At 40.8% G+C, this 25,048-nt stretch overlaps 1 protein-coding gene across 5 annotated transcripts in view; it reads right to left on the bottom strand.

Moving 5' to 3' along the window:
• Positions 1 to 25,048, bottom strand: part of DIAPH2 (diaphanous related formin 2) — a 1,317,111-nt gene that overhangs the window by 1,177,805 nt on the left and 114,258 nt on the right. For 3 of the 5 annotated variants that reach the window (XM_075572809.1, XM_075572806.1, XM_075572807.1), the window contains exons 2-3: positions 9,535 to 9,552; positions 9,391 to 9,423 (exon numbers count right to left, since the gene is read on the bottom strand). The exons of 1 other annotated variant lie outside the window; for it this stretch is intronic. In XM_075572809.1, coding sequence (XP_075428924.1) covers positions 9,391 to 9,423; positions 9,535 to 9,552 — 51 coding nt within the window. The remainder of the gene's footprint in view (positions 1 to 9,390; positions 9,424 to 9,534; positions 9,553 to 25,048) is intronic. One more of the 5 variants, XM_075572808.1, reaches the window with a different exon arrangement.

The following is a 25,048-nucleotide window of genomic DNA, read 5'->3' as shown; positions in this document are numbered from 1 at the left end:
CACTGCAAAAATGAGACCTGTTAATGAGGGATTTTCTTAACATTTTCTGATTGCAAACTCCATCCTACAATAAATTCATTAAATTGGGAAAATATTACGAACCGCATCATTTTTAAATATAAAAATCCTTAGCATCAAATATTTATATCACATATAAAGCGCAGATACAAACAATCAATATCAATTGTTCTCAGACATTGGCTAAATGTCCCTTTGTAATTTTAATATCAAATATAAATTTCACTAATAATTTTCACAGGATATAAAACGGATTAATTACAGCTTCTTGAAATAATTTTGAATTAAAAAAAAGCCGCTGTTATTTCTAAATTAAAGCTTATTTACTGTAAACTGTGACTTCACTGTTATTTCAACACTTAAGTCTTGAAGCAAATTATTTTCAAGACCTTGTATATTATGGAAAACGTGGGAGCAATATTACTGTTCTATTATTGTGAGTGTGGGACACACACACGGGGGTATGTATATTGTTTGCTCTCACTACTGTGTACTGCTGCCTACTGAAAATAATTTGTGGAATTTTATTAATGCGAAATCATCCATACGTAACTGTGCCTATACAAATGTTATCTTTACATTTCTAAATGTGAGTGTTTAGACTTTTACGGTTTAATATTTTGCTATTTTCCTGCATTTTTATAGTTGACTACGATGGATTCTCGTATATTTCTACAGGATCGTGATAGGGTTGCCAGGTGTCCAGTATGGAACTGGACTGTCCTGTATTTGGACACTCTGTCCGATAATAAGTTAGAGGTAGTACTGGACATGTATGTGTCCGGTATTACCTCTCTGGATGTAGTAACCTGACCGGCTTGGGGGGGCTGCAGGATTTCCCTGAGCAGGTGTCATGGAACAAGAATCATAGTTCTGTTCCTTTTTTCACTTTTTTTGCAGCTTTGCCCTTTTTGCAGTTGTACTTTCCCTGCAGTTATTATTCTCAGTGCAGGTGATATGGATACATTAGTTTCTTTCCCTATCTCCTGGCCTCCTGCAAGTGGTTGCTATGACAAACCCTGTTATTCCCCTGGCATAGTGGACTGTTCCATTACCCCCTGCCTGTATTCACAGTTTCCTTAGTCCAGGCTCTGTTCCTGTGAGACACCCTCCATTTTGCTTTCTTTCAATCTCAGCAGGCAAAGCAGCACTACTCATGCCCCCAGCTCTTGGTAGAGTATTGTTTTTACTTTTTGTCCTTATTATCAAGCACATTTTGCAAATGGAGAAGGCATCAAAACTGGGTCATGTTTGCATTATGGATAATTTCAAGTATCCAGACATAGACTGGGGCAATGAGATTAGCGTTACAACAAAAGGGAACAGGTTTTTGGGGGTGCTTAAAGATAATTATATGACCCAAATTATTGAGGAACCAACCAGGAGAGGGGCAGTTCTGGATTTGGTCATATCAAACAATGTAGAAGTAATAACAAATATTCAATCCTGGAACATTTGGGTAACAGAGATCATAACATGGTCTCATTTGAAATAAATTATCAAAAAACAGATTACTTGGTTTCAACAAAGACCTTAAACGTTAGAAAGGCAGATTTTAATAAACTGAGGTCCAATCTAGTAGTAATACAATGGGATGATGTTTTTGCAGGGAAAAATGTAGAACCTAAATGAGCAGTCTTTAAAACATTGTTAGAAAATCACACTTATCAGTGTATACACTTGGGTAATAAGTATAAAAGAAATAAGTCAAAACCAATGTGGCTAAATAAACAGGTAGGGGAGGAAATGGACAAGAAGAGGAAGGCGTTTAGATTCTTTAAGTCAGAAGGGACAGCAACATCGTATCAGAATTATAAGGAATGTAACAAAAATTGCAAAAGGGCAATCAAATTAGCAAAAATGGATAATGAAAAAAGGATTGCAATAGAAAGTAAGGTCAACCCTAAAAAGTTCTTTAAGTACCTTAATAACAAAAAAATGAGAAAAGAAAATATAGGACCCTTTCAGTGTGAGATGGGTAGGCAGATTATTGGAGATAAGGAAAAAGCTGAGGTATTAAACAAATTCTTTGCCTCTGTGTTTACCAGGGAAGAATCAAGTTCAATAGTAGTGCCGCAGGAGGAAGCCACAACCTCCATATTAATGAACAATTGGTTAACTGAGGAAGAAGTTCATAAGCGACTTGAAAAAATTAAAGTAAATAAGGCACCTGGCCCCGATGGCATACATCCAAGAGTTCTCAAGGAGTTAAGCTCAGTAATAGCCAAACCATTATATTTCATATTCAAGGACTCCATTTCCACAGGCTCAGTACCACAAGATTGGCGTAAAGCAGATGTGGTGCCTCTATTTAAAAAAGGAGCTAGATCACAACCGGGAAATTACAGACCTGTAAGCCTGACTTCAATAGTAGGGAAATTACTTGAAGGTTTAATACGGGATAATATTCAAGAATACCTAATGGAAAACAAAATTATTAGTAATAGTCAGCATGGATTTATGAAGGATAGATCTTGCCAAACTAACCTTATTTGTTTCTTTGAGGAGGAAAGTAGGAATTTAGACCAGGGTAATGCAGAAGATGTGGTCTACTTAGATTTTGCAAAGGCTTTTGATACGGTTTCACACAAGAGGTTGGTGTACAAAATAAAGAAAATTGGACTCAGTAATAATATATGCACCTGGATTGAAAACTAGTTAAAGGACAGACAACAGATGGTTGTCATAAATGGAACTTTTCAGGTTGGGCTAAAGTCGTGAGTGGAGTACCTCAGGGATCGGTACTGGGACCCCTGCTTTTTAACTTGTTTATTAATGACCTTGAGGTTGAGATCGAGAGCAAAGTCTCCATCTCTGTTGATGATACTAAATTGTGTAAGGTAATAGAATCAGAGCAGGATGTAATTTCTCTTCAGAAGGACTTGGAGAGACTGGAAACGTGGGCAGGTAAATGGCAGATGAGGTTTAATACAGATAAATGTAAGGTTTGGGATGCAAGAATAAAAAGGCGACTTACAAATTAAATGGAGATATATTGGGGGAATCCTTGATGGAGAAGGATTTAGGAGTGCTTGTAGACAGCAGGCTTAGCAATAGTGCCCAATGTTATGCAGTAGCTGCAAAGGCAAACAAGATCTTATCTTGCATCAAACGGGCAATGGATGGAAGGGAAGTAAACATAATTATGCCCCTTTACAAAGCATTAGTAAGACCACACCTTGAATATGGAGTACAATTTTGGGCACCAATCCTAAGAAAAGACATTATGGAACTAGAGAGACTGCAGAGAAGAGCCACCAAATGAATACAGGGGATGGACATTCTAACTTATGAGGAGAGGCTAGCTAAATTAGCTTTATTTACATTAGAAAAGAGGCATTTAAGAGGGGATATGATAACTATATACAAATATATTCAGGGACAATACAAGGAGCTTTCAAAAGAACTATTCATCCCACGGGCAGTACAAAGGACTCGGGCCATCCCTTAAGGTGGGAGGAAAGGAAATTTCACCAGCAACAAAGGAAAGGGTTCTTTACAGTAAGGGCAGTTAAAATGTGGAATTCATTACCCATGGAGATTGTGATGGCAGATAAAATAGATTTGTTCAAAAAAAGGTTGGACATCTTTTTAGATGGGAAAGGTATACAGGGATTTACCAAATAAGTATACATGGGAAAAATGTTGATCCAGGGATTAATCCGATTGCCAATTCATGGAGTCAGGATGGAATTAATTTTTCCCCTTAATGGGGTTTTTTGTTTGCCTTCCTCTGGATCAATAAGTAAGTATAGATATAGAATAAAGTATCTGTTGTCTAAATTTAGCATAGGTTGAACTTGATGGGCTTACGTCTTTTTTCAACCTCATCTAGTATGTAACTGTGTAACTATCAAGCACTATTATTGCAGACAAACTCTCTTTATTTGTGATCTGCCACTTTTCAATAAAGTGAAGAAAACTTATAGAACTTGTGGTGCTTGTAAAAGGAAACTAGTTAAGCTGTCTGGACATATATTACCCAGCATATTTCCCTTTGGTTCCATAACAGCAGGGCTATTGCTAGGGGGCTGGGCAGCTTGCTCCAACCTGATTGGCTGCTGCTGCATAATGCAGCCAATAAGGAGAAGGTGTCCAGAACCTGGAGGTGGGGTTAAGGAGAGGAGGAAACAGCATGGAGTAGAGAGAGGTGTGCAGCTGTGTGTTTTGAGCACGTTGCACCTTTAACCATTGTGTCAAGTATTTTTGGAGAAGCCACCTAGCAACCCTAAGATTCGTGATCTGCATTTCCTCTTCTTGAGCTGCTACCCATTATTTAAATATCTCACTCTCCTTATTAAATCTCGAGACCTCACATAACCCAGATCAGGTCTAATTCGGAAATGAATATACTTTGCTAATGAGTTACAGTAGATCACTAGTCAATTAAAGTCATCATGTCTAATTCAGAGGAGTTAGCAAACCTTTGAATGTTGACTTTTTATTTCCCAGGCGGTTTCGGACAATAGGGACGACTATTTTCACTTGGCACTGTACACCAAAGCAAGTACGAGATTCATACATCAGCAATCTGTACCGTTTATGCGAGTTTGATTTTCTTATTTAGTTTTTTTTTTAAATTGATCAGCAAACTGCCAAATGTATTTCTTGGTTAGCAAGTGTTACAGATGTATTTGGTTCGAAGTACTGTACTAGGGTTGCCAGGTGGCTTCACCAAAACTACTGGACACAATGGTGAAAGGTGCGATGCACTTGGCACACACACACTCACCTCTCTCTGCTCCATGCTGTTTCCTCCTCTCCTTGGCCCTGTCCACAGGCTCCTGACACCATCTCCTGATTGGCTGCATTACCCAGCAGCAGCCAATCAGTATGTAGGAAGCTGCTTAGCCTCCTAGGAACAGCCCTGTTCAGGGAAATCCCGCAGCCCCCCAACCCGGTCTGGTCACTATGTCCAGAGAGGTAATACCGGATACATACATGACCAGTATAACCGCTCATTTTTTACTGGACAAAGTGTCCAAATGGAGGACAGTCCGGTCCAATACTGGACACCTGGCAACCCTATAACTGTACATACACTGTTGTTCTGTATGCCGAGTCTCAAATGTGGCTTGTGAGAATGGCTGTTGTTTAGGTGTACACGTCTTCAGGGTGAGTGGGCAGTAGAGTTGACAAAAAGTCCCATGTCAGTGGGACAGGTTCACTCAGTTCTGAAACGGTCATTTTTCAAAGAATACTTGTCTTCTATTGAGAAAAAGAGCTACTGTAAAAAAACCTAGGCAAAGTGAAGCTATTTTAAGTCTAATTGCAAACATAGGCCCAGACCCACAAAATAAACGGGAATAAAGACTTTCAAACCCTTTTGTGCATCTGGACCCTAGTGGGCAAGTAACTACACACCCATAGAACGCAACAGAAGTTGCAAAGAGAGGTTGGTATTCAAATGGGATTTGCTACTTTAAAGTTGCTATACCAATTGGGATTTGAAGCAGGGGGTCTCTGGTGCTGAACCGAGTTGATTTCAGCTCCAGGGACCCCCTGCGTTCAAAGATACTTACATCAGAAGGGGCTGCTACTGGGCTGTTTAAAGTTCCTGTGCCTCTCAGGCCTATTAGAAGCTGCTATGTTGATCCCTTGTTGCTTCCTATCGGCCCGCATGCCGCTTGACCTTTAAACAGGACTGAGATACTGGCATGACCTTCCGATGTAAATCAATATTATAATGGTATTAGTTTAATATCATCCCCGTTTACGCATATAACTTGCTTATCTCTGGCATCTTATTCTTTACACAGCACTAATATGGCGTGGATAACAGAGTAATGTATCAAACTCAAGGTTATCTCATGTTATCTTTATTCATATTAAGATCTTCTCAACTCACCTACGGATGTAGCACAATGGTTGGTCGCGCAGTTGGCGCAGATTCCACCACGGGTGCGGTTCTGGTCCCATGTGCTTGTGGAATCCCTGCAACCAGACTAATGGCCCATCCGGATTACACAGCGGGCGTCCCTGCTTCTGAATGGGACACCCGCTGTGTGAATCCTACCGGGCTGCATCAGTCTGTAAGAGATGCACAGTGACAGAAGACAAACATCAGTCTCTCTCTCTCTGCGCACCTCTAACTGGCGATCGTGCAGCTTTTATTTTAATAACATAGTACTGAGGCAGGGGAACCGCATTAATTTCAGCCTCGGGGACCCCCTGCATCCAGAGGTACTGGTCCAGGTATAGGGTGCTGGTATCTCCACCATGTTTAAATTCTGCCGCGTCACGTGACCGGGACATTTAATCAATGCAGAGAGAGCTACCGGCAACCCATATCAGGAGCCCTGTAACACAGGAATCAATGGGTTTATTGGCAAATGCTTCTTTTTATTTAATTGTAATGTATTTTATTCTGTGGTTGTTTTTAACTTTTAGGTTGCCCATTCATTGCCATTGTGGCAATCCTTGCCCAAATTGTGTGCATGATTTACCACAGTGACAATCAATGGGTAGAGGGGGTGGGGTAGTTGCCCCGGGGAAGGTGTTAGGCCTCCTGGGTGGGTAGCGGGAGGGTGGACTAACTCCTTAATTACCATATTGGTTAGTAAGGGATTATGGGATTCCAGGACAGTAGTTCGTTATTTTACTGTTGGCGCCCACTGCCCACTAAAGACGAGGACGAGGAGGACAGCCTTCATCTTGGCAGGGGTAAGTACAACATTTACTATATGCTGGCTGGGTAATGTTGTATTTCTAATGTGCAAATGCACTAATTGTCCAGATCTGGATAATAGGGATTTTGCTCATTACTGTACTGTATACATTGAGGAGGGGTTTGTTGGGGGTAGAGGGGGTGGGTGGTAGGGTGCCCATTCATTGCCATTAGGGCTATCTTTGCTCCCGTTGAGGGGATACACAAAAACACTGGCAATCAATTGGTATATTGGCTAGTATTGGTTATTTATTGGGGTAGGGGGAATAGGTGAAGGGGATAGAGGTGGATGGTTATGCCTCTCGGGTGGGTAGTGGGAGGAGTTAACCCCTTCATTGCCATAGTGGTTAGTACCGCTAAGGTAATTAAGGGGTCAACACATTCCACAACCTTCCTTGTAGGCTTAGCCATCCACCTTGGGGCAACTACCCCCTTCACCCACCCCCTCTACATCCAATCAACCAGGTACTCTGGTTTAACCCCTTCATTACCTTAGCGGCTAGCCACTAGGGTAATGAAGCCGCTTTTATTTTATTTTAATAACACAGTATTGAAGCAGGGGGTCTCCGGAGCTGAACCACATTCATGTCAGCCTCAGGAATACCCTGCTTCCCGAGTTACAGGCCCCGGTATGGGGTGCCGGTATCTCTCTGCTTTGTTTAAATGTCTGGTCACGTGGGCCGTGATGTGGGACATTTAAATATGGCATACACAGTACACCCCCCGGTACTCTGTACCAGTAGTTAGCGTTTACCAATATATTTAAAATGTTTACTTTACATGTAGTGTCTTTTTTTACAGTTTTAATTCAGTCCATAAGCTAAAAACTAAAAAGCTAAAAACCTGGACATTTGAACAACTTTGAGAAATTTGTGGGGACACTAAATGAAAATCTGGGGCTGTCCTGGCTAAACTGGGACATATGGTTACCCTACCTGTGCTTCAAAACAAGGGGGGGGGGGGTTGGGGGGTTTTGCAGGTAAAATTTCATTTAAAGCAGCATCCCAACTACTAATTTTTTTATTGTATTTATGGAATTGGAACCGGGGAGTCGCCAGGTGCTGAATAATGCTCTTTTTAGCTCTGGGGGCCTTAGTTACCGTTTTATGTGTTGGTGATCTGATCTCTTTTGGGAAATAAAAATGGCCACCATCATAGCCTACTTCTCACAGGCCAAATGGATGCTGCAATATCATCGGAGCATGATATCGGGGCTTCCTATTGGATGGCCCCGGTAGCCATCTTTGATTTTACTTTCAGTTTACCACCATATTAAAAGATAAATATCTCTGGAACAGGGGGGTTCATTGAGCTAGGAATTGTGCACTTCAGTTCTAGAGGGGGACCATCTGGTTCTAATTCTATATAAAAATTAAATTAAGTGTTTCCAATTTAACATTATGGAGTTTCATAACCAAAAGGGACCCATGCATTTCTTGCCCTTTTTTGAAATATAACAAAATAATTTGCCTCAATGTAGTCCACAACTAAATTAGCAGTATGAACATCGGCCTTTGATTCACTGACAAAGGAAATCTAAAGGTACACGAGTTTCTCGCCTTGAGGAATAATTGAGGTAGAGTAAACCAAAAGTTTTAGGGTAAACAGGAGGACATTATTAAAATACTGCCTCCTGATAGGTCAAGGAGATAGCGGAGAGAGTGGGGATAGTGGAGAGAGTGGGGAGGGCAGAGAAAGTGGGGAGGACAGAGAGAGTGGGGAGGGCAGAGAGAGAGTGGGGAGGGCAAAGAGAGTGGAGAGAGTGGGGAGGGCAGAGAGAGTGGGGAGGCAGAGGGGAGGGCAGAGAGAGTGGGAAGGGCAGAGAGAGTGGGGAGGGAAATGAGAGTGGAGAGGGCAAAGAGAGTGGGAGGGAAGAGAGAGTGAGGAGGGCAGAGATAGTGGGGAGGGCAGAGGAGAATGGGGAGGGCAGAGAGTGGGGAGGGCAGGGAGAGTGGGAAGGGTAGAGAGAGTGGGGAGGGTAGAGAGAGTGGGGAGGGCAGAGAGAGTGGGGAGGGCAGAGAGAGTGAGGAGGGCAGAAAGAGTGAGGAGGGCAGAGAGAGTGAGGAGGGCAGAGAGAGTGAGGAGGGCAGAGAGAGTGAGGAGGGCAGAGAGAGCGGGGAGGATGGGGAGCACAGGGAGGGAAGCTTGTTATACAGGACAAGAGGAAAGGGAATGTCTGTGGGAGTTGAGCGGAGGTGGGTGAAGGAGGGACTTCAACTCCTCAACCCTGGGCATTAATAGCCAGGTAATAACCTCTCCTTTGGGGATTATTACTTAATTGTCATACTAACTGCAGCAACAATCCAAGCTGATGAAGTCATTAATTGCAAATTATGTTATAGGATTAAATATAACGAGGAAAACAAACATTTGAGATTTGCAGTAGAAGAGTAGCAAAAAACAAGAAGATATTAGTGCTTTCTTTTTTAGCATTGCAACTACTGCACCACAAATATTTAAAGACAAGTACAAAGCACTAGATTTTCTCATAAATGAAATGATTGCGATAAAACATCTAAAAAAGCATGAAGTATGAGAAGGTAAATGGACAGAGGTGGACATGTGTATGATATTCATGCAGAATGAATTTTGCGTAGTGTGCCAGCACTAAATCATGCACATGGCTTGGTGCCATTGGTGATAACGGTTGATTACAAAGACGAGAGCATGCATTGCAGTCCATGGGTTTGCCATGGACATCTTACCACATCATCTGCCAACGTTTTAATGTGAATGTTCTACAGAAACCAAAGAGAACACAAAGAGAACATAAATAACAATCCAGTTTTAACAAAAAAATGCAACTTTCAGGTTTGTTATATGTTACATATTGATGCACTTTCTCTTACCATTGCATGTTCCATTTGCTTAGCATTTGTAGGGAGAACAGAATAAGATTCATAAAGTTTTTGTGACAGTTTTTTTGTTTCTTTGTTTAATCAAAGCCCTGATTTATAATACTGTAATATGTCATTAGGAGTCAGCTAAAGCAATTATTTATGTGGTAATAGGGTACCTCCCACGCAGCCTCTGCACCATTTCCCTTTCTGGTGATTAGCTGTGAGGCGCTCTATTATGACATAAGGCAGGGGAGCTCAACTCCAGGCCTCAAACCCCCTCCCCCCCCCCCCACACATGGTCAGGTTTTAAGGATATCCCAGCTTCAGCAAAGGTACTCAATCAGTCTTTGACTGAGCCACCTGTGCTGAAGCAGGGACTGATTGAGCCACCTGTGCTGAGGCAGGGCGATCCTTAAAACCTTACCACTTGAGGGTCTTGAGGAGTGGAGTTGAGCCTCCCTGGCATAAGGAGTAGATAAAACCCCTTATTAACTGACAAAGAAATGCCATTAAAAAGAATAGGATACAGGCTTTATTCAGAAATCAGGTCCGCCAAACTAAAAACAAAACATTTTACCAGGTTATTTATCAAATAAAAACATTGACATTATAGTTGTAACTTTAGGACGAGATGTTGCTGTGTTTTGCAGCCAGTAGATGCCAATAACCCCATGATCACACTTAGCAACAAAGAGAATCCTAAACATGCAACTGGACTCATGTAAAATACTTCGCAATGTTACATAAGTGACCATATACAGTATATACGTTATATATTACATAGCAATGTTACATAAGTGACCATATATACATTATATATTACATTGCAATGTTACATAAGTGACCATATAGAAGTTATATATTATATTGCAATGTTACATAAGTGACCATATATATACGTTATATATGACATAGCAATGTTACATAAGTGACACTATATACGTTATATATGACATAGCAATGTTACATAAGTGACCATATATACGTTATATATTACATAGCAATGTTACATAAGTGACCATATATATACGTTATATATTACATTGCAATGTTACATAAGTGACCATATATATACGTTATATATTACATTGCAATGTTACATAAGTGACTATATATATATATATATATATATATATATATATATATATATATATATATAGTTTTATTACTCACCATAACCTAACTCAGTATTATATATATACACATTATATACTGTATTACATTGAATTCTATGCACCAGAGTTATTCCTTTCTTGCAATGTCACATAAACCCAGGTGTCTTAAAGGAGCAGTTCCCCCAAACCGTGGACCATGTGACGTGACAGGGCTTTATAAAAGTACGCAAGCAATGTCACAGTTGCTTTGCATTACAACTGTGCGCCTTTCTTTAAAAGTATACAATACTCTCTCTGAGCCGAGCCACATTCATTTCTAATAAATAACTTCTTTACTCTCCGATGACTGATTTATAAAGGTAATAGAGAAACCTCAGGTGCTCCCGCCACTGCCCGAGAGGCCTTCAACACAATGCCCCAATAATCAGGGAGTTAAAGCCCATATGGCTGGAATTCACCGAGAAGATGTCACAACTCAAGCCATAGACCAGGCGTGGCCAACTCCAGTCCTCAAGGGCCACCAACAAGTCTGGTTTTCATGATACCTCTGCTTCAGCACAGGTGGCTCAATCACATGTTTTATTTCAACTTTCTCTAAAATGACATGCTGGGGACACTGGGCAATTAGAGATGGATAAATATGTCAACATTTGTGCCTCAAGTTTTTCGCAGGTGGTTTGGTCAGTTAAATTTGGGAGAGGGGGGGTGCTCCTGAAATGTCATAATTTATCCCTGCTTCAGCACAGGTGGCTCAATCAGTGATTCAGCCATTGACTGAGCCACCTGTGCTGAAGCCAGAATATCCTTAAAACCTGTTGGTGGCCCTTGAGGACTGGAGTAACCATCCCTGCCATAGATCCTATGCAGGTGAAACCTAATTCTCTTCGTTATTCTGCTGCTTTGTGGCAAGAAAACATAAAATGGACCTAAGAAAACGTGAAGAATATTACGGAGAAGGAGGCACATTCCCATTAAGCATTCAGAGGTGTCCCAAAATAGATTCACAGTAGTACCGTTAATCTTTGTAGGGTCGAACAACCAATTCATAGTCAGTGCTACAAAGTGTGAGCTGGGATCAGTAGGGTGTATCCCCGAAAAAGGTACCTAATTCTCAGATATAACAATTGTAGTCTTATGGAGTGCTGATATATGGGGTCCGGGTGAGATGTGTAGAAAATTCATGAATATATTGGATATCCTCTTAAATGATTCAGGGGGAACGGGGAAGGTTTTTTTTAGGGTAATCTCCCGCTGGGACCCAGCTGGAAGAAACACCCCCTAACCCCTCCGTAAGTCCTCCCGTAATAGATTATGCTTCAAGGAAAGTGCGTGAAATTGTGTACAGGGACATTCAAAGTGAAAAATGATGTCCTGGAACGGTAGTTCCTGCAATGGCAGAGAACCAATATTACTCTCAACACCCATTATCCCGTCAGAGCTCCGTGGGCGCGCTCTCCAATCAGGTAAATGAAGAGAGTCCAACTTTATTCACAAATAGAGCCACAATATGGGGCTGTCAGAGTCCCAGAAGATAAAGGGGGAACGTTCCATGTACTCAAGATGAAGTCCCTCAAAAACGGGCTTCCGAGTGCATGATGGGAGCTGCTTTAACAACAGGTCCATAGCCCACCTATATCCGATACGGACAAGGAGTGTCATGCACAGGGTGACGGAGAGAGGGTGCACCCCTGCAGGAGTCCTGGTGCGATTGCCAGAAAAAATACTATAGTATTGATAACAAGAAAAGTGCCTTTTTGGGGATGGTGCACATGCACCCAAAGAAGAAGTCTGTACGATGCCACATGTACATAAAGCGTGTCTGTTTGCAAGAGAAAAGTTCCTGGCGCCCACATTGCAACATCGCTGCTTACACCCCGGGCCTGCACAAAGTCCATAAGCCTGGGAGGGTATGAACAGAGACTAAGTACCACTATACATATACAGTATTACACAATGTCGTACTCCTTTGGAGCCAGGTAAGGAGGGGTTACATTGTCATACAAGAGTTATGGTAAAAGGATATTATAGTCTTAAAGATAGCTAGCTGTTCGACTAAATGTTACCACTTCTTTCAAAGAAAAGGGAGACAACGCCCAACACAGCCGACCTGTGACTAATTGTTTGCAATTAGAGTGTTGGAAATACGCCTTAGCGGCACGCCTGCGAGAAGGAGAGAGAGTTAGGGAAATATGGCCCACAGTATTTATTGAATGCCTTTAACTCCAAAGCACTTGTAAAAATACTCCAAAAAAGGTATTCATGTAGGTGCCTTAGAGCGGGGGTGCCCAACTCCAGTCCTCAAGGGCCACCAGCAGGTCAGGTTTTAAGGATATCCCTGCTTCAGCACAGGTAGCTCAGTCAATTATTGAGCCACCTGTGCTGAAGCAGGGATATCCTTAAATCCTGACGTGTTGGTGGCCCTTGAGGACTGGAGTTGGCCTCCCCTGCCTTGGAGTACAATCTTGCAATACATTTATAATGATATTGCTTTGTCCAGGGCACTGGCACAAGGGATTTGCCCACGGTTACACAAAGTGGATATACCGTATAGTAAATATGGATGCTGGAGTGGAACATGCATTCTTATATATCCGTACTAACATCAAATTAAGCCGAATTTTCCAAAACTGGCCTTTAACTGGTGAGTAGCGACACTGACAGCACTCATAGACAAAGCCATATCTACGCACTATGGACCAAGAACCGCTTTGTGCTACAGATGTAGCAAGACGCACCGTCTCCGGCACAGCAGTTGAAAAAGCAAAAGTCCACGGCGCGGGAGACCATGTCTGCCGTGGTCTCTGGTTCTGTACGAAACCTCCACAGCGGAAATCCCCTGGCGCGGGCGCCACAATGCCCGCAGCTTTCCCCCGGGCCCGAAACAATTAGTCTCGCCACATCTGTATAACAATTTTGGGAGTATTAGTCTTAATTGTTGCTATTGTATAATGGTTACCTACTTTAAAGGTGCCAAAAGGAACAGACCACGACATTGAATATTACTAAGCTCGTACAATTGGTATAGAGGTTCCTGAGGATACGATCTGACATTATAAATTGTAACCGTGGTGCAATAAATTAAACCCATTTAACCATCTTACTGCCTTTTATTGATTGTTTGGAAGATTAATATGCAGATGTAGTTAATGTTGTTGCTCCCACTGGTGCGGTCCCGCAGGTGAAATAGCGAGGTAACCCTGCCTCCTTCTCTCACATGGCTGATTAACAACAATGGTCTCTACACACGCGTGTGCGTTATGTCCTGCAATTGCACGCTATTGGTTGCAAGAAATGTTGTCTCCAGCTGCATGTTAAACAGATTTTCATATATAAACTTGTGTGAGGAATCCACGTGATCCATATCTGGTTTTGCACTCCAGTCCTGTTTTTATCTTAGACTTGCCCTCACTTGGTCATTGTGGCCGTCTTGGTTCCTGGCAGCCTCCTACGTAAGGCAGCGCTTATAAAAACAAATGTATTGCCGCCGTCGCGTGCGCTTATAGTAGAAGTGACGCACAACGGAGCGACGGCTTGGTCGCGAAGTCAATTTGATTTTTCCAGCGACCGCAGCGTGACATCACCGTCGCGTTGCTGTCGCCGTCGCCTGCACTATAAGCGCAGCCAAAGGCTGCACTTGCTACATGAAGTCACCCAGCAAGGTACCTGTTCTTGTAGCAGTCCCAGCTTTGTTGATCCATATTCCCAGTCCATTACAGGTAGATCTTGATTTCCTGTCTTGAACTTGGAACTGTGACACTGACAACACTGCCGCACCCGGCCCTGATCCTCTGCCGGCAACCCAACCACGTAACCTCTAGCAGGCCTCTGTCCCTTGGCTGTGGTCAGTGAATTTATACCCTTGCGGGTCCGCTTCCTGATCGAAGATGAGCACCGTTACACCTTGTTGAGCAAACTTTGAGTAGCCAAATGACAATGCTAATGAATACAGATGTAGCGGTTATTGCAACCCATAGCATGCTGCAGCAGGACAGGCAGATGTAGCAAGACGCACTGTCCCGGGAGCTGCAGACGTACAATAATAAAATCCACGGTACCGGGGACAGCGTCTGCCACGATCAAGCTGGGGGGTTCCAGGTTTCCAAATGGGACCCCCGCATTGTTAATCCTTCAGTGCCGTGATTGCGTGTAGCGTCTGCACCAAAGTCAATAACTTTTACTGTGCACCAGCGCGCGAGAAGGAGCTGGGCTATCGCGCTTATTCACCCGCGGGAGCACTCCACAGGCTTCAATAACATTGGCCACATCTGTACCACTTTCAGTAGGGGCTAGTCCGAGACACACCTACAGCAGTTACATAATGACTAATGCCACAATTTCTATAACATCAATTAGGGTGGTGTTCTAAAACAGTTCTCTGGATATTCGGGCGTGGCAATTTGTAAACGTCCCAAATCAGCATATTGCATCAATATTTCCCTTTTTTTTAAAAAGACTCGATTAAGGCATAAGTAAGTAAGAAATTTGGATGAAAAAAAGAAAATGGAAGACAATTAGAAAATAGTTTAACTGATTAAGCAGGACTGGGTTTTAAGTAACCCTGCAGGTGTCGTGTATTTCCGGAATACAATATGTAATCTGCTATAGAGATGCAATTTCATCATTTGATTGTGCTCACAGTTAATTTAAATTACACAATCATACATCATGTTCAGGTTGTAAAATGCTCATATTACTTTAAAAAAAAAAATTTACAAAATCAACGAAATTTGATAAGGGAAAAAAAAAAAAGACTTGTTCTGCAATTGGTGTTAATTGACTCTTCCCTAATTATGTCACAATTCAATTTTGTAATTTCACAGAACATTAAATTATATTTTAATAAGAAATGTTGAACTAGATATGACAAATGTACTACAATTACTGTTGAAGGGTAAGATTAAACCTTGTATACAATACAAATAGAAGTTAGATTATATGTAATAGCACTTTTAGTTTCTCTCAATTCTTTTAGGGATCTTTTTTTGCAAATCAATCACAGTATAGCAAATGAAGATTGCTTATAGATTTGTGCCTTCTAGTTGGTTATTGCAACAAGTTCACAGTGCATATTCATTTGGAATATTCAACATAAATATTATGATCACAGTTATATCCTCTGCGAGTGACAGGCGAGTTCTATTGGAATTAGGAGTACTTTGAGATTTATATGCAAGTATATCCCAAACATTCTTGGACATTGCGGGTATATAGGAATAAAAGAGATTTGGGCAGAACACTTTGGGAAATTTTTTAGCATTTTCAATAAAAAGTAATTTTGTGATTTATAGCTTTGCTAACAAGGACATCTTGGGCATGGAAGGGGTAAAAGTTTGCCCCCCAAAACGTTTCAGGACACAAACCTGCTCAAAATACTGTGTGAGATATAATGGCTCCGGCGCGAAAATTGTAATAATAAAAAAAAAAGTTCACATTTTTTACACGTGGGCTCCATTAAAGTCTACGGCCCAGATTCACTAATCCATTAAAATAGCATAGCAGTCCAAAGTGCCGTTTTTATTTTTTCCCCTTTAATATGTGCTTCAATACAATCCACACAATATTAAATAATTAGCTACGTTGCCGATCGCTCCGTTCTCTCGTGATCCTGCTTGGTCTGCAGCTTTAAATCAGGGAACACAACGTGATGTTACGTAAAACAGGAACAGACGTTATTTTTCCAAAGTCAAAGACCCTTTCACTAACATCATGATATGTTAAACAAAAGCCAAACTTAACGGCATTGCCATTACCCATCGTTGAGTTCTTTAAAGACTAATGTGAAGGGTGGAGATGGGCACATTTTTTGAGACCCGCGGCGGATCGGCCGGTTCCTTTGGTCCGCGGATTTCAGTGGATCAATCTCAAAAAGGACAATTCACGTTTTGCTGATTTATTATTATTTTTACCAATACACTTCACAGATTCCGCAATCCGCTGATGGATTTGTAGAATCCAATCCGCGGATTCAGTAATCCGTTGGCGGATTGTTAAGAATCCGCCAATGAATGGCTGAATCGGCGGGTTGGATTCTACATATCCGTCCACAGGTTGTATCCAATGTCAGATTTTTATGAATCTGCGTGGATTGAAACCGCCCAAATCTGTTTGCAGATTTTATACTGTGAAACAGATTTTGGGGGTAACAGCGAAAATCCGGGAAACAGATTTGGATGGATTCACCCATCTCTACTCAGGGACATCCCTGACATATCAACATAGCTTTCACTCTGTTCACGTTTCCCTTGCATGTCCATTGGGTGTGCTGAGGCTTCTGCCTTAACTGGGATCCCTTCTCCTGTTTCCTCTTGGTTCTGTTGAGGATCCTCTCTGCACTTGTCTTCTGTCTGTTTTCCTGTCTTGATAAGCTTCCCATTTCTGTTTAGTCCTTGTGTTTCCGACGTCCCTGTTTCCATATCCCTGTCCCTGTTTATTTTACCTTATTTTATCCTGCTAACCCACGATTCCTTGTCTTTGCCCTAATTAAACCATTGTTATCCTTTTGCTTCCTGAGATTAGTCATCTATCCTCAGTGTTCTCAGAATTATGCTATGTTATCATAAAAAAAGTGGTGTTACTAGTCTTGTCATAACACCATTCAAATGCTGAAATAGGGATTAGAAGGGATAAAATACCAAAACTAGATGATAAAAGTTCACTAACACTTTGAGAGACCCAAGACATAGCCATGGCCAATACCTCTTGGGGTCTGCCACTCTAGGGACCCCATGGAATAGTGGCTATGTGATTCCCTTAGAGCGCTATTTTTTTAGGGCAGATAAGGGCCTTTGCTGATATGGAGTACAGGACACAATCTTTAGTGCAGTGAAGTGGAAGAGGACTTCTCCGCTTCCGTTTCCAAATTAAGGGCCACCACCGTCATCACCATATGCCCAAGTGGCCATCTAGCCATGTGCAATCCATAACTATTTACAAAGGGCTACATATGTACCTACATATGTAGGTTCATATGTACCTACCACTACTCGCATACCAAAGAGGCTAATAAGAAATTGCTTGGCAATGTCTAACTACTATGTTAAAGAAGGATGAACCATCATCTCTAACCACCACCCCAGGACACGTAGCCACATCACTTACCCTGACTCATCACATATAGCAAACTCACCCCTATTAGCCAAAGCTAAATCTTGGTTAAACAGAATGGTTTTTACATTGCAATACATCAAACTTACTACCACACCAATCATAAATAATAATAATAACCCAATTTATAATAAAACATAAAATGCTAAATATATATTTAATACATACATACATAATTCTACACTTAACTTTAAACTAACAGCACTCAAAAAACTCAGAGAATGTGGATAAAACCAACGAGTGGTACTAGTGAAACAACAACAACAACTGTGAACTAAAATATCTGATAAACACAAAAATGTAAAAAAATAAAAAATAAAAAGGGGGAAAATGCTGAGGGAGTGTAAACTAATAAATCCTTAAACAAAGTCCAGAATAAAGTTCAGACTAAAAAGTGTGTAAGTCAAAATAAATGTCCCACAAAAGGAAAGAAATCCACTGTGATGTGCAAACAGATGCTTCTTCTTAGGTGGGGCTACTGTAAGTCAGCCTCCAGGTGAAAAAAACCTTCTGAGAAACAAAAAAGCGAAACATGTAGTGCATTATTTAATCTACAAAATGTCCTGGATGTTTGTTCAGCTTTTCCTGTTGCATTCGCAAAAGGAATCCTCCTTCACTCTGCCTCCTTAATTGGCGACAAATACCTTCTGCCGCTGTGCTTTTATGTTTTAGTTTTGAGCTAGAAATAAGACATGAAATCACTTATCTCCACAAAAATCAGTGAGTTCACATCTGCTATTCATGCATGTGTTTTATTGGTCAAGTTGTCATCTTACCAATATGACCTAAGATGGAATGCCTATTTATCTATCTATGGATAATAATTATAATTAACCTTCGAAAATTGCATTTGTTCAACCAGTTTCCCATAAATGTCTATTTTCTGTTTGCCGGAAAAAAAACACCTCTCAACACAGAGAGAATCAGCGGGGCACTGCTATGCAAAAATATATAAGGGTGGACTGTGCTAGTAGTAGAAAAATCTTTATTAAATCATGAACAAAAAGTGGATAAAAAAGGGGTTAAGCCCCCTGCAACTCTAACGCGTTTCACCCGTGGGGCTTTGTCAAAGAGTAACAATTAGTCGATATACAGCACCTTAAATAGAAGCCCAAGCGGACGTGACATCACCTCCCACACAGGAGGTTTACGGTGGTTGTTCCACATGCTGTGTGAGGTGATGTCACATCCGGTTTGGCTTCTATTTAAGGTGCTGTATATCGACTAATTGTTACTCTTTGACAAAGCCCCATGGGGTGAAACGCGTTAGAGTTTGTTTTTTTTATCCACTTTTTGTTCATGATTTAATAAAGATTTTTCTACTACTAGCACAGTCTAGCCTTATATATTTTTGCATAGCAGTACCCCGCTGATTCTCTCTGTGTTGAGAGGTGTTTTTTTCATCTGACTACACAGCCAGGAGCACGCCTATCCGGGCGGAGTGACAAGAATATGCAGTAAGTGATTTTTTATTATCACCATCAGAGCCACCCCAGGTGAAGTGGCCATGTTTGCGGGACTGTGTAAAAGGGGTCCGGTCTTGGATGAGAGACCTATTCCGGTCATCCCTTTCCTTTGGCTAGCCACTTCCCTCAATAGGGTTTCAGCTGATCATCTAATGCTTCGTATATCCTTTACAATACTGCTCTGACTCCTATATATCCGAATGTGTTTGCAAGATTTACTACATACAGGTGGATTGCATAATCTGTAGCGCTTGTCATGTTGGGGGACCACCCACCCCAGCTTTCCCTCTATTTTCTGTTTGCTCATGTTGTGTAATCCTTTTGTTTGTGAAATAATAATAATTAAAAAAATGCCAAAAGATGACCTCTCTGTTTTTTGCTTTCATGTGAATGGTTGGAATGAAACCACGAAGATATCCACTGCATTTCTGGGCAAAAAAAAGTGGAAGACGACTGTCAAAATATTTGCTCAACAGACAACCGGTTGAATTAAGTCTTAATTCTAAAGTAGAATATAGATTATTAGAGGGATTAATGAAAAGTCCCTGCTGGCAAATAAATTCAGTATATCCAACCTACACTTTAAAGTGCATCTCTGGACATCGTGATAGTGCCTTTCATGACCAGAAAACCTCTGCTGATTATTTTAATGACAGTGTGAGTTTGTGGACACCCACAATCAGTGTCTGCCGTTTAAATGTTATCAAAATCTCAATCATGTTCCGTCAATTATCCAAAGTGCCTCATATGCAAGTTAAATTTTAGCACGAGCATAAAGGTGACCTTGAGGTGTATTGATGAAGAAGTGATCCTCATCAGAAAGCTGCGGTACAGGTAAGGTTTACATATGTATGCTGGCAGTTGGGCTACATAGGGGAATGCAAATACATGCAGACATTTTAAATTCCCTTTAAGAATAGTCCTTAATAGGTATGGTATAGTTCCCATTTTTAAAGCATTACATTATTTGTCATGTACCATATTGAATCAGTCCCTTTCAAAGCGCAGGACCAAAATAAACTAACTACATTGATAAGTTTGTTAAATTAGGTCTGGTTGACTGATGCTTTAAAATAAAGTTTGGAATTGTAACCGATTTAATTTACAGTCTTGGTTGCTCCACCATAATTTTAAGTTCAGCAGATTTAAGCACTTCCCCTGCCTATCAAATACCAAATACAGTAAGCAAGATAATTGAGAGATATGACACAGAAAATAGCAGTAAATCGCACACTCCAAATTTCCGTTTACAATCTTCACAAATATTTCTAGAATAAACATTCAAAAGTTCTTTTAGAGGTGTTTATCCATTTATTTTATAGTCCTCAATGACATGTATGTGGAACCAATTAGTCAAAGCACGAATACTAGTATACAACGGCCCTATTTAGAACTTCAATCAATCCAATTTTTTAGACTACTCAACGGACATCTTTCAATGCCAGATGGGCCATATTTACTGAGCAGCAATAAGTCATGTCACCTTCTGGCACCATAGGACACCTTGCTGCCCAATCACTTAGGTAATAAGGTGTCTCATACCTTGGTGCTGCCCATAATGGTAACCATTTAATTGAGAAATATTGGTCAATGCTCTGTCCAAAACATAGAAAGTAGAAAAGGGGAAGGGTGCAGCCATTCTCTTTTCTACGTTCTGTGTTATTGACAATGGTTTCTGCACTGTTCTGCACTGTTCATATTCTCGGTAAGACACCTAGATACATAGATACCTAGTTACCTAGTAGGTGAGATTGAAAAAAGACATATGTCCATTAAGATATGCACACGATCAAATATCTCAGCCATTTCAAACATCTGTCATCCATCATCTGCTCCCTGCTCTCAACTACATTTTCTAACTATCTCCCCAGTGCGTCCTGCCTGCCCAACATCTGAAGAGACTATCATCATCCTCACACCAGAAGCAGCAAGTTTTATTCTATCACTAACCCATCGTGGCACAGGCAAAAGCTCCAGCACCTTGACCAAATGACACCAAAAAGTGCCTCGCCGTCAACTACTCAGAATTCTTCTCCTTTCACCCCCTGACCACACCTCCCGCAACCTAAGCAATCATAGCAGCTGCCATTTGACTGCCTCTCATTCCAGTTACCACTTATTTTGACTAATTACCAGACATTCCTGCTTATTGTTATTAACTATAACTATTGTTATTAACTAATATGTAACTAGAACTATACTTCCGTCCTTCCTCTCCTGCGCCACTTGTTTCATATATTGTTCTCATTCTTGCTTCCCCCCCCCCAATACTCAAAACACATTGTCCCCTCCCCAGGGCCTTGCTTTGATTGTCCATTTCCCAAGTGCTTCAACATTTACCTAATTCTTGTTGTAATAACTATTGGATTGCTCCCTTCCCCAGTGGTCCCACTCTATACCGTTCTCAGTAGTAAGAAAGCCATTGTCCCCCAATTATTCCTAATAGATTGTAGTTGGGAGATTGTCCCCTTCCCCTTTGCTTGCAAATCTGATGGTTCTCTTTCCAAGTGCTCATAAATCAATTGTTTCCTTCCCCAGTGATTCCTAATCCGATTGTTCCCTTCCCCATTGCTCCCAAAATCTGATTATTCCCTTCCCAGTACTCTCAAAATTACCTTCTCCTGTTACAGATGACTGTTTCCATTACAAATGGTTTCACCATTAACTGTACCCTTTACCCCTACACAGACTACACAGACTGCCCCATCACTAACTGACACCTCCATTGACTATCCCCACTGCAATTAATCCTATCCATTGTTCACCCCAATCTCACAAATCATTACCAGTCCCTCACCAGATATCCTCTGCTCCACTTCATCCTATCCCTCAGCCACCCCATAGCATGACCACCTGTCCTTCCCTACTACTCATCCTCCTTCCACTCCACTTCCTCCCCCCTCAACCCCAAGACTCTGCCCCACCCATCCCTCATTCCAATGCCACCATCCTTCTTAATACCTGTCCTTACCAGCCCCATCCATCGCCACTAGCCAACCTCAACTCACCATGCCAACCCCAGTAACCTCATATACCCCTCCTTGTAAACTCGTCTCACCTCCCCCCTTATCCCCCCAACCTTTGTTTACTAAGAGAGAGAACCCTGCATAAGGATGCTATATAAATGTTGTTATAAATAAATAAGTTCAAAATATAGTAAATGTAGATAACAGATACTTATCCTATATTTGTTTATACAGTGTTTTGAAAGCGGAAATAAAACCCCACATAAACATTATTCAATGATGTCTCATAAAGGGTGGGAGGAATTCCTTCCTGACACCAATGATCGCAAACAGATTTCTCACTGGATCAACATCCTTCCCATGTTTACTTATTTGGTATATCCCAACATACCTTTACTTTCTAAAAAGATGTTTGAAGATATCTATTGTATCTGCCATCACAGTCTCCATGGGTAATGAATTCCACATTATACCTGTCTTTTGTTGCTGGAGAAATCTCCTTTCCTTCAACCTTAAGGGATGACCCTGTGTCCTGAGTCTTCTATGGAATCTGGTTAACGTTTTTGTCAAAGCTCGTTTTGCTAAACAAGTTTAAGTCCTAGAACTATATAGATTTTATAGTTGTAAATGGTTAAATTAATATTACAATGGCGCAACAAGTTATTTTTGGGATGGGTGTTAACATTTTGTTATAGAGTAGATTCAAGGTACCATGGGACAGTAAGTGAGGTCAATGCAGGAAGGGTGTGAATTAAAAACTTACCAAACAATGAACTATATTCGAATATATTTACTTGAAAGTAAATATTCATTTAAACTTTAGAATTCACAATGTAATCTCAGTTCTATTAACCATAATGTCACATTGATATACACAGAGTATCCAAAGTCCCCAAGAAGTGCAATTTAGCTCTAACCTCAATAACACTGAAGCTAATTGCAATGCAAATATCATTAGTACAAGAAAATTAAGGTTTAATTTTCTCTATCAACTAAAAATTAACAAAAACAACAAGATAACACCAAGTCTCTCAAGACTATCGTTCTGTTATAGTGTCTCAAAAAATGGTTACCTTAGCAGATACTGTGTAATGTTTGAAAAACCTGGCATTTTAGTGCAATTAGAATTGAGAACAATTTATAGAACAGGTTTGAAAACAATCATTTAAAACTCAATCTAACAAAGTTTTTACAAATAAGACTGTACAGTTTAAAAAAAATATTCAGCATCCTTTTGATTGTTGTGTTTTAATTCTCCGTGGACCGTATACTAGCATTGCATTAAAATCATTATTTCCTATGAAGTAAACAACAAATGTCTTCTTCTATCCCCATAAAAATGACATTCAAATCTCAGCAACGCTGAATTAAAATGATGATACATATTATCATTTGCATACTCAAGATAACACCAATTCAGACTATTTAAAAAATACCAATCATTTCTTATATAATGCTGACACTGTACATAGAATTTAGAGGTAATTTGACTCCCATCTCGAAGAGTTTACAATCTATTTGTATGTGTCTGAGATACAAGTGAGACAATGACATTACCATTAGGTGTCTCGCTAACTAAGGAGACGATATAGTCATTATGCTGTTAAGCGGGTTCTTCAGGTCACCGAAGCGCGGAATCTCATTCAGTTTAATGGGGCCTAGCGGATTCCCTGACATAGAGAAGCTGCGTCACGGCATGTTGAAAAAAGGACCTCAAGGGTTTATTCATAAAACTGCAAAAGTGCAGATTGGCACTGTGATGGGCACTGTGATTGGCACTGTGATTACTGTAATTGGCACTGTGATTACTGTGATGGGCACTGCGATTACTGTGATTGGCACTGTGATTACTGTGATTGGCACTGTGATTACTGTGATTGGCACTGTGATGGGCACTGTGATTGGCACTGTGATTAATGTGATTGGCACTGTGATTACTGTGATGGGCACTGTGATTACTGTGATGGGCACTGTGATTACTGTGATTGGCACTGTGATTACTGTGATTGGCACTGTGATTTCTGTGATTGGCACTGTGATTACTGTGATTGGCACTGTGATTACTGTGATTGGCACTGTGATTACTGTGATTGGCACTGTGATTACTGTGATGGGCACTTGGCTTGAAACCAAATAAAAGATTTTCGTATTGTATTGGACTCAGACATACCCTGTTGTTGGGTTCTGGGCAGATTATTAAATGAGTCAGTGACCAGGGGTGCTCACCTCCAGTCCTCAATCCCCTCCCCCCTCCCTATTTTTAGAATAGTACTAGGAACACACGGTTGGACAAGACAATTGAAGGGAAAAGGAGAGCAAAAGCAAAAAGGAATATAGATAAGGCAGGGCTGAACGAAGGAATACATGTAATAAAATCCCGAACCAGTCAGGTTTTATATATAGAATATTTTTTGTATGTTGTATGTCAGTATATGTCTTTTTGGTGTTTTTTAACCTTTAGGTGTGTAACTTTTTCTGGGTGTAGCCAGTTTAATGTCATCATAGCTTTATACAGTACATGCTGTGATTACATTTATCATTCAGCAGGTGTATTTCTTATCCACCCACTTCTCATGTTTCAACCAATGAGATTGAGGCTACACCAATTTAAAGATCACCTGTGCTTGTTACTCTTTGATAAAGTCCTTTTGCAAGGACGAAACACGTCAGAGTTCCTGGCTCCATGTATGTCTGTTTTCTGGATGAATAAGTAACTTTTTATTTTTAATTGCACTTGGTTCCTTCTTCTGATCGGAGAGCAGTGACCGCCTCTTTCTCACAGAAACCCCATTGGATTGGCCCATGACATGGGACTTCCATACATGTTATTCTGTATCCTCTCCCAATTAAAGCATGCTTCAAATTGAAATTA

This window comes from Ascaphus truei, chromosome 16 (assembly GCF_040206685.1).
Source record: "Ascaphus truei isolate aAscTru1 chromosome 16, aAscTru1.hap1, whole genome shotgun sequence".
Classification (NCBI taxonomy): domain Eukaryota; kingdom Metazoa; phylum Chordata; class Amphibia; order Anura; family Ascaphidae; genus Ascaphus; species Ascaphus truei.
This window is presented reverse-complemented; position numbering and strand designations above follow the sequence as displayed.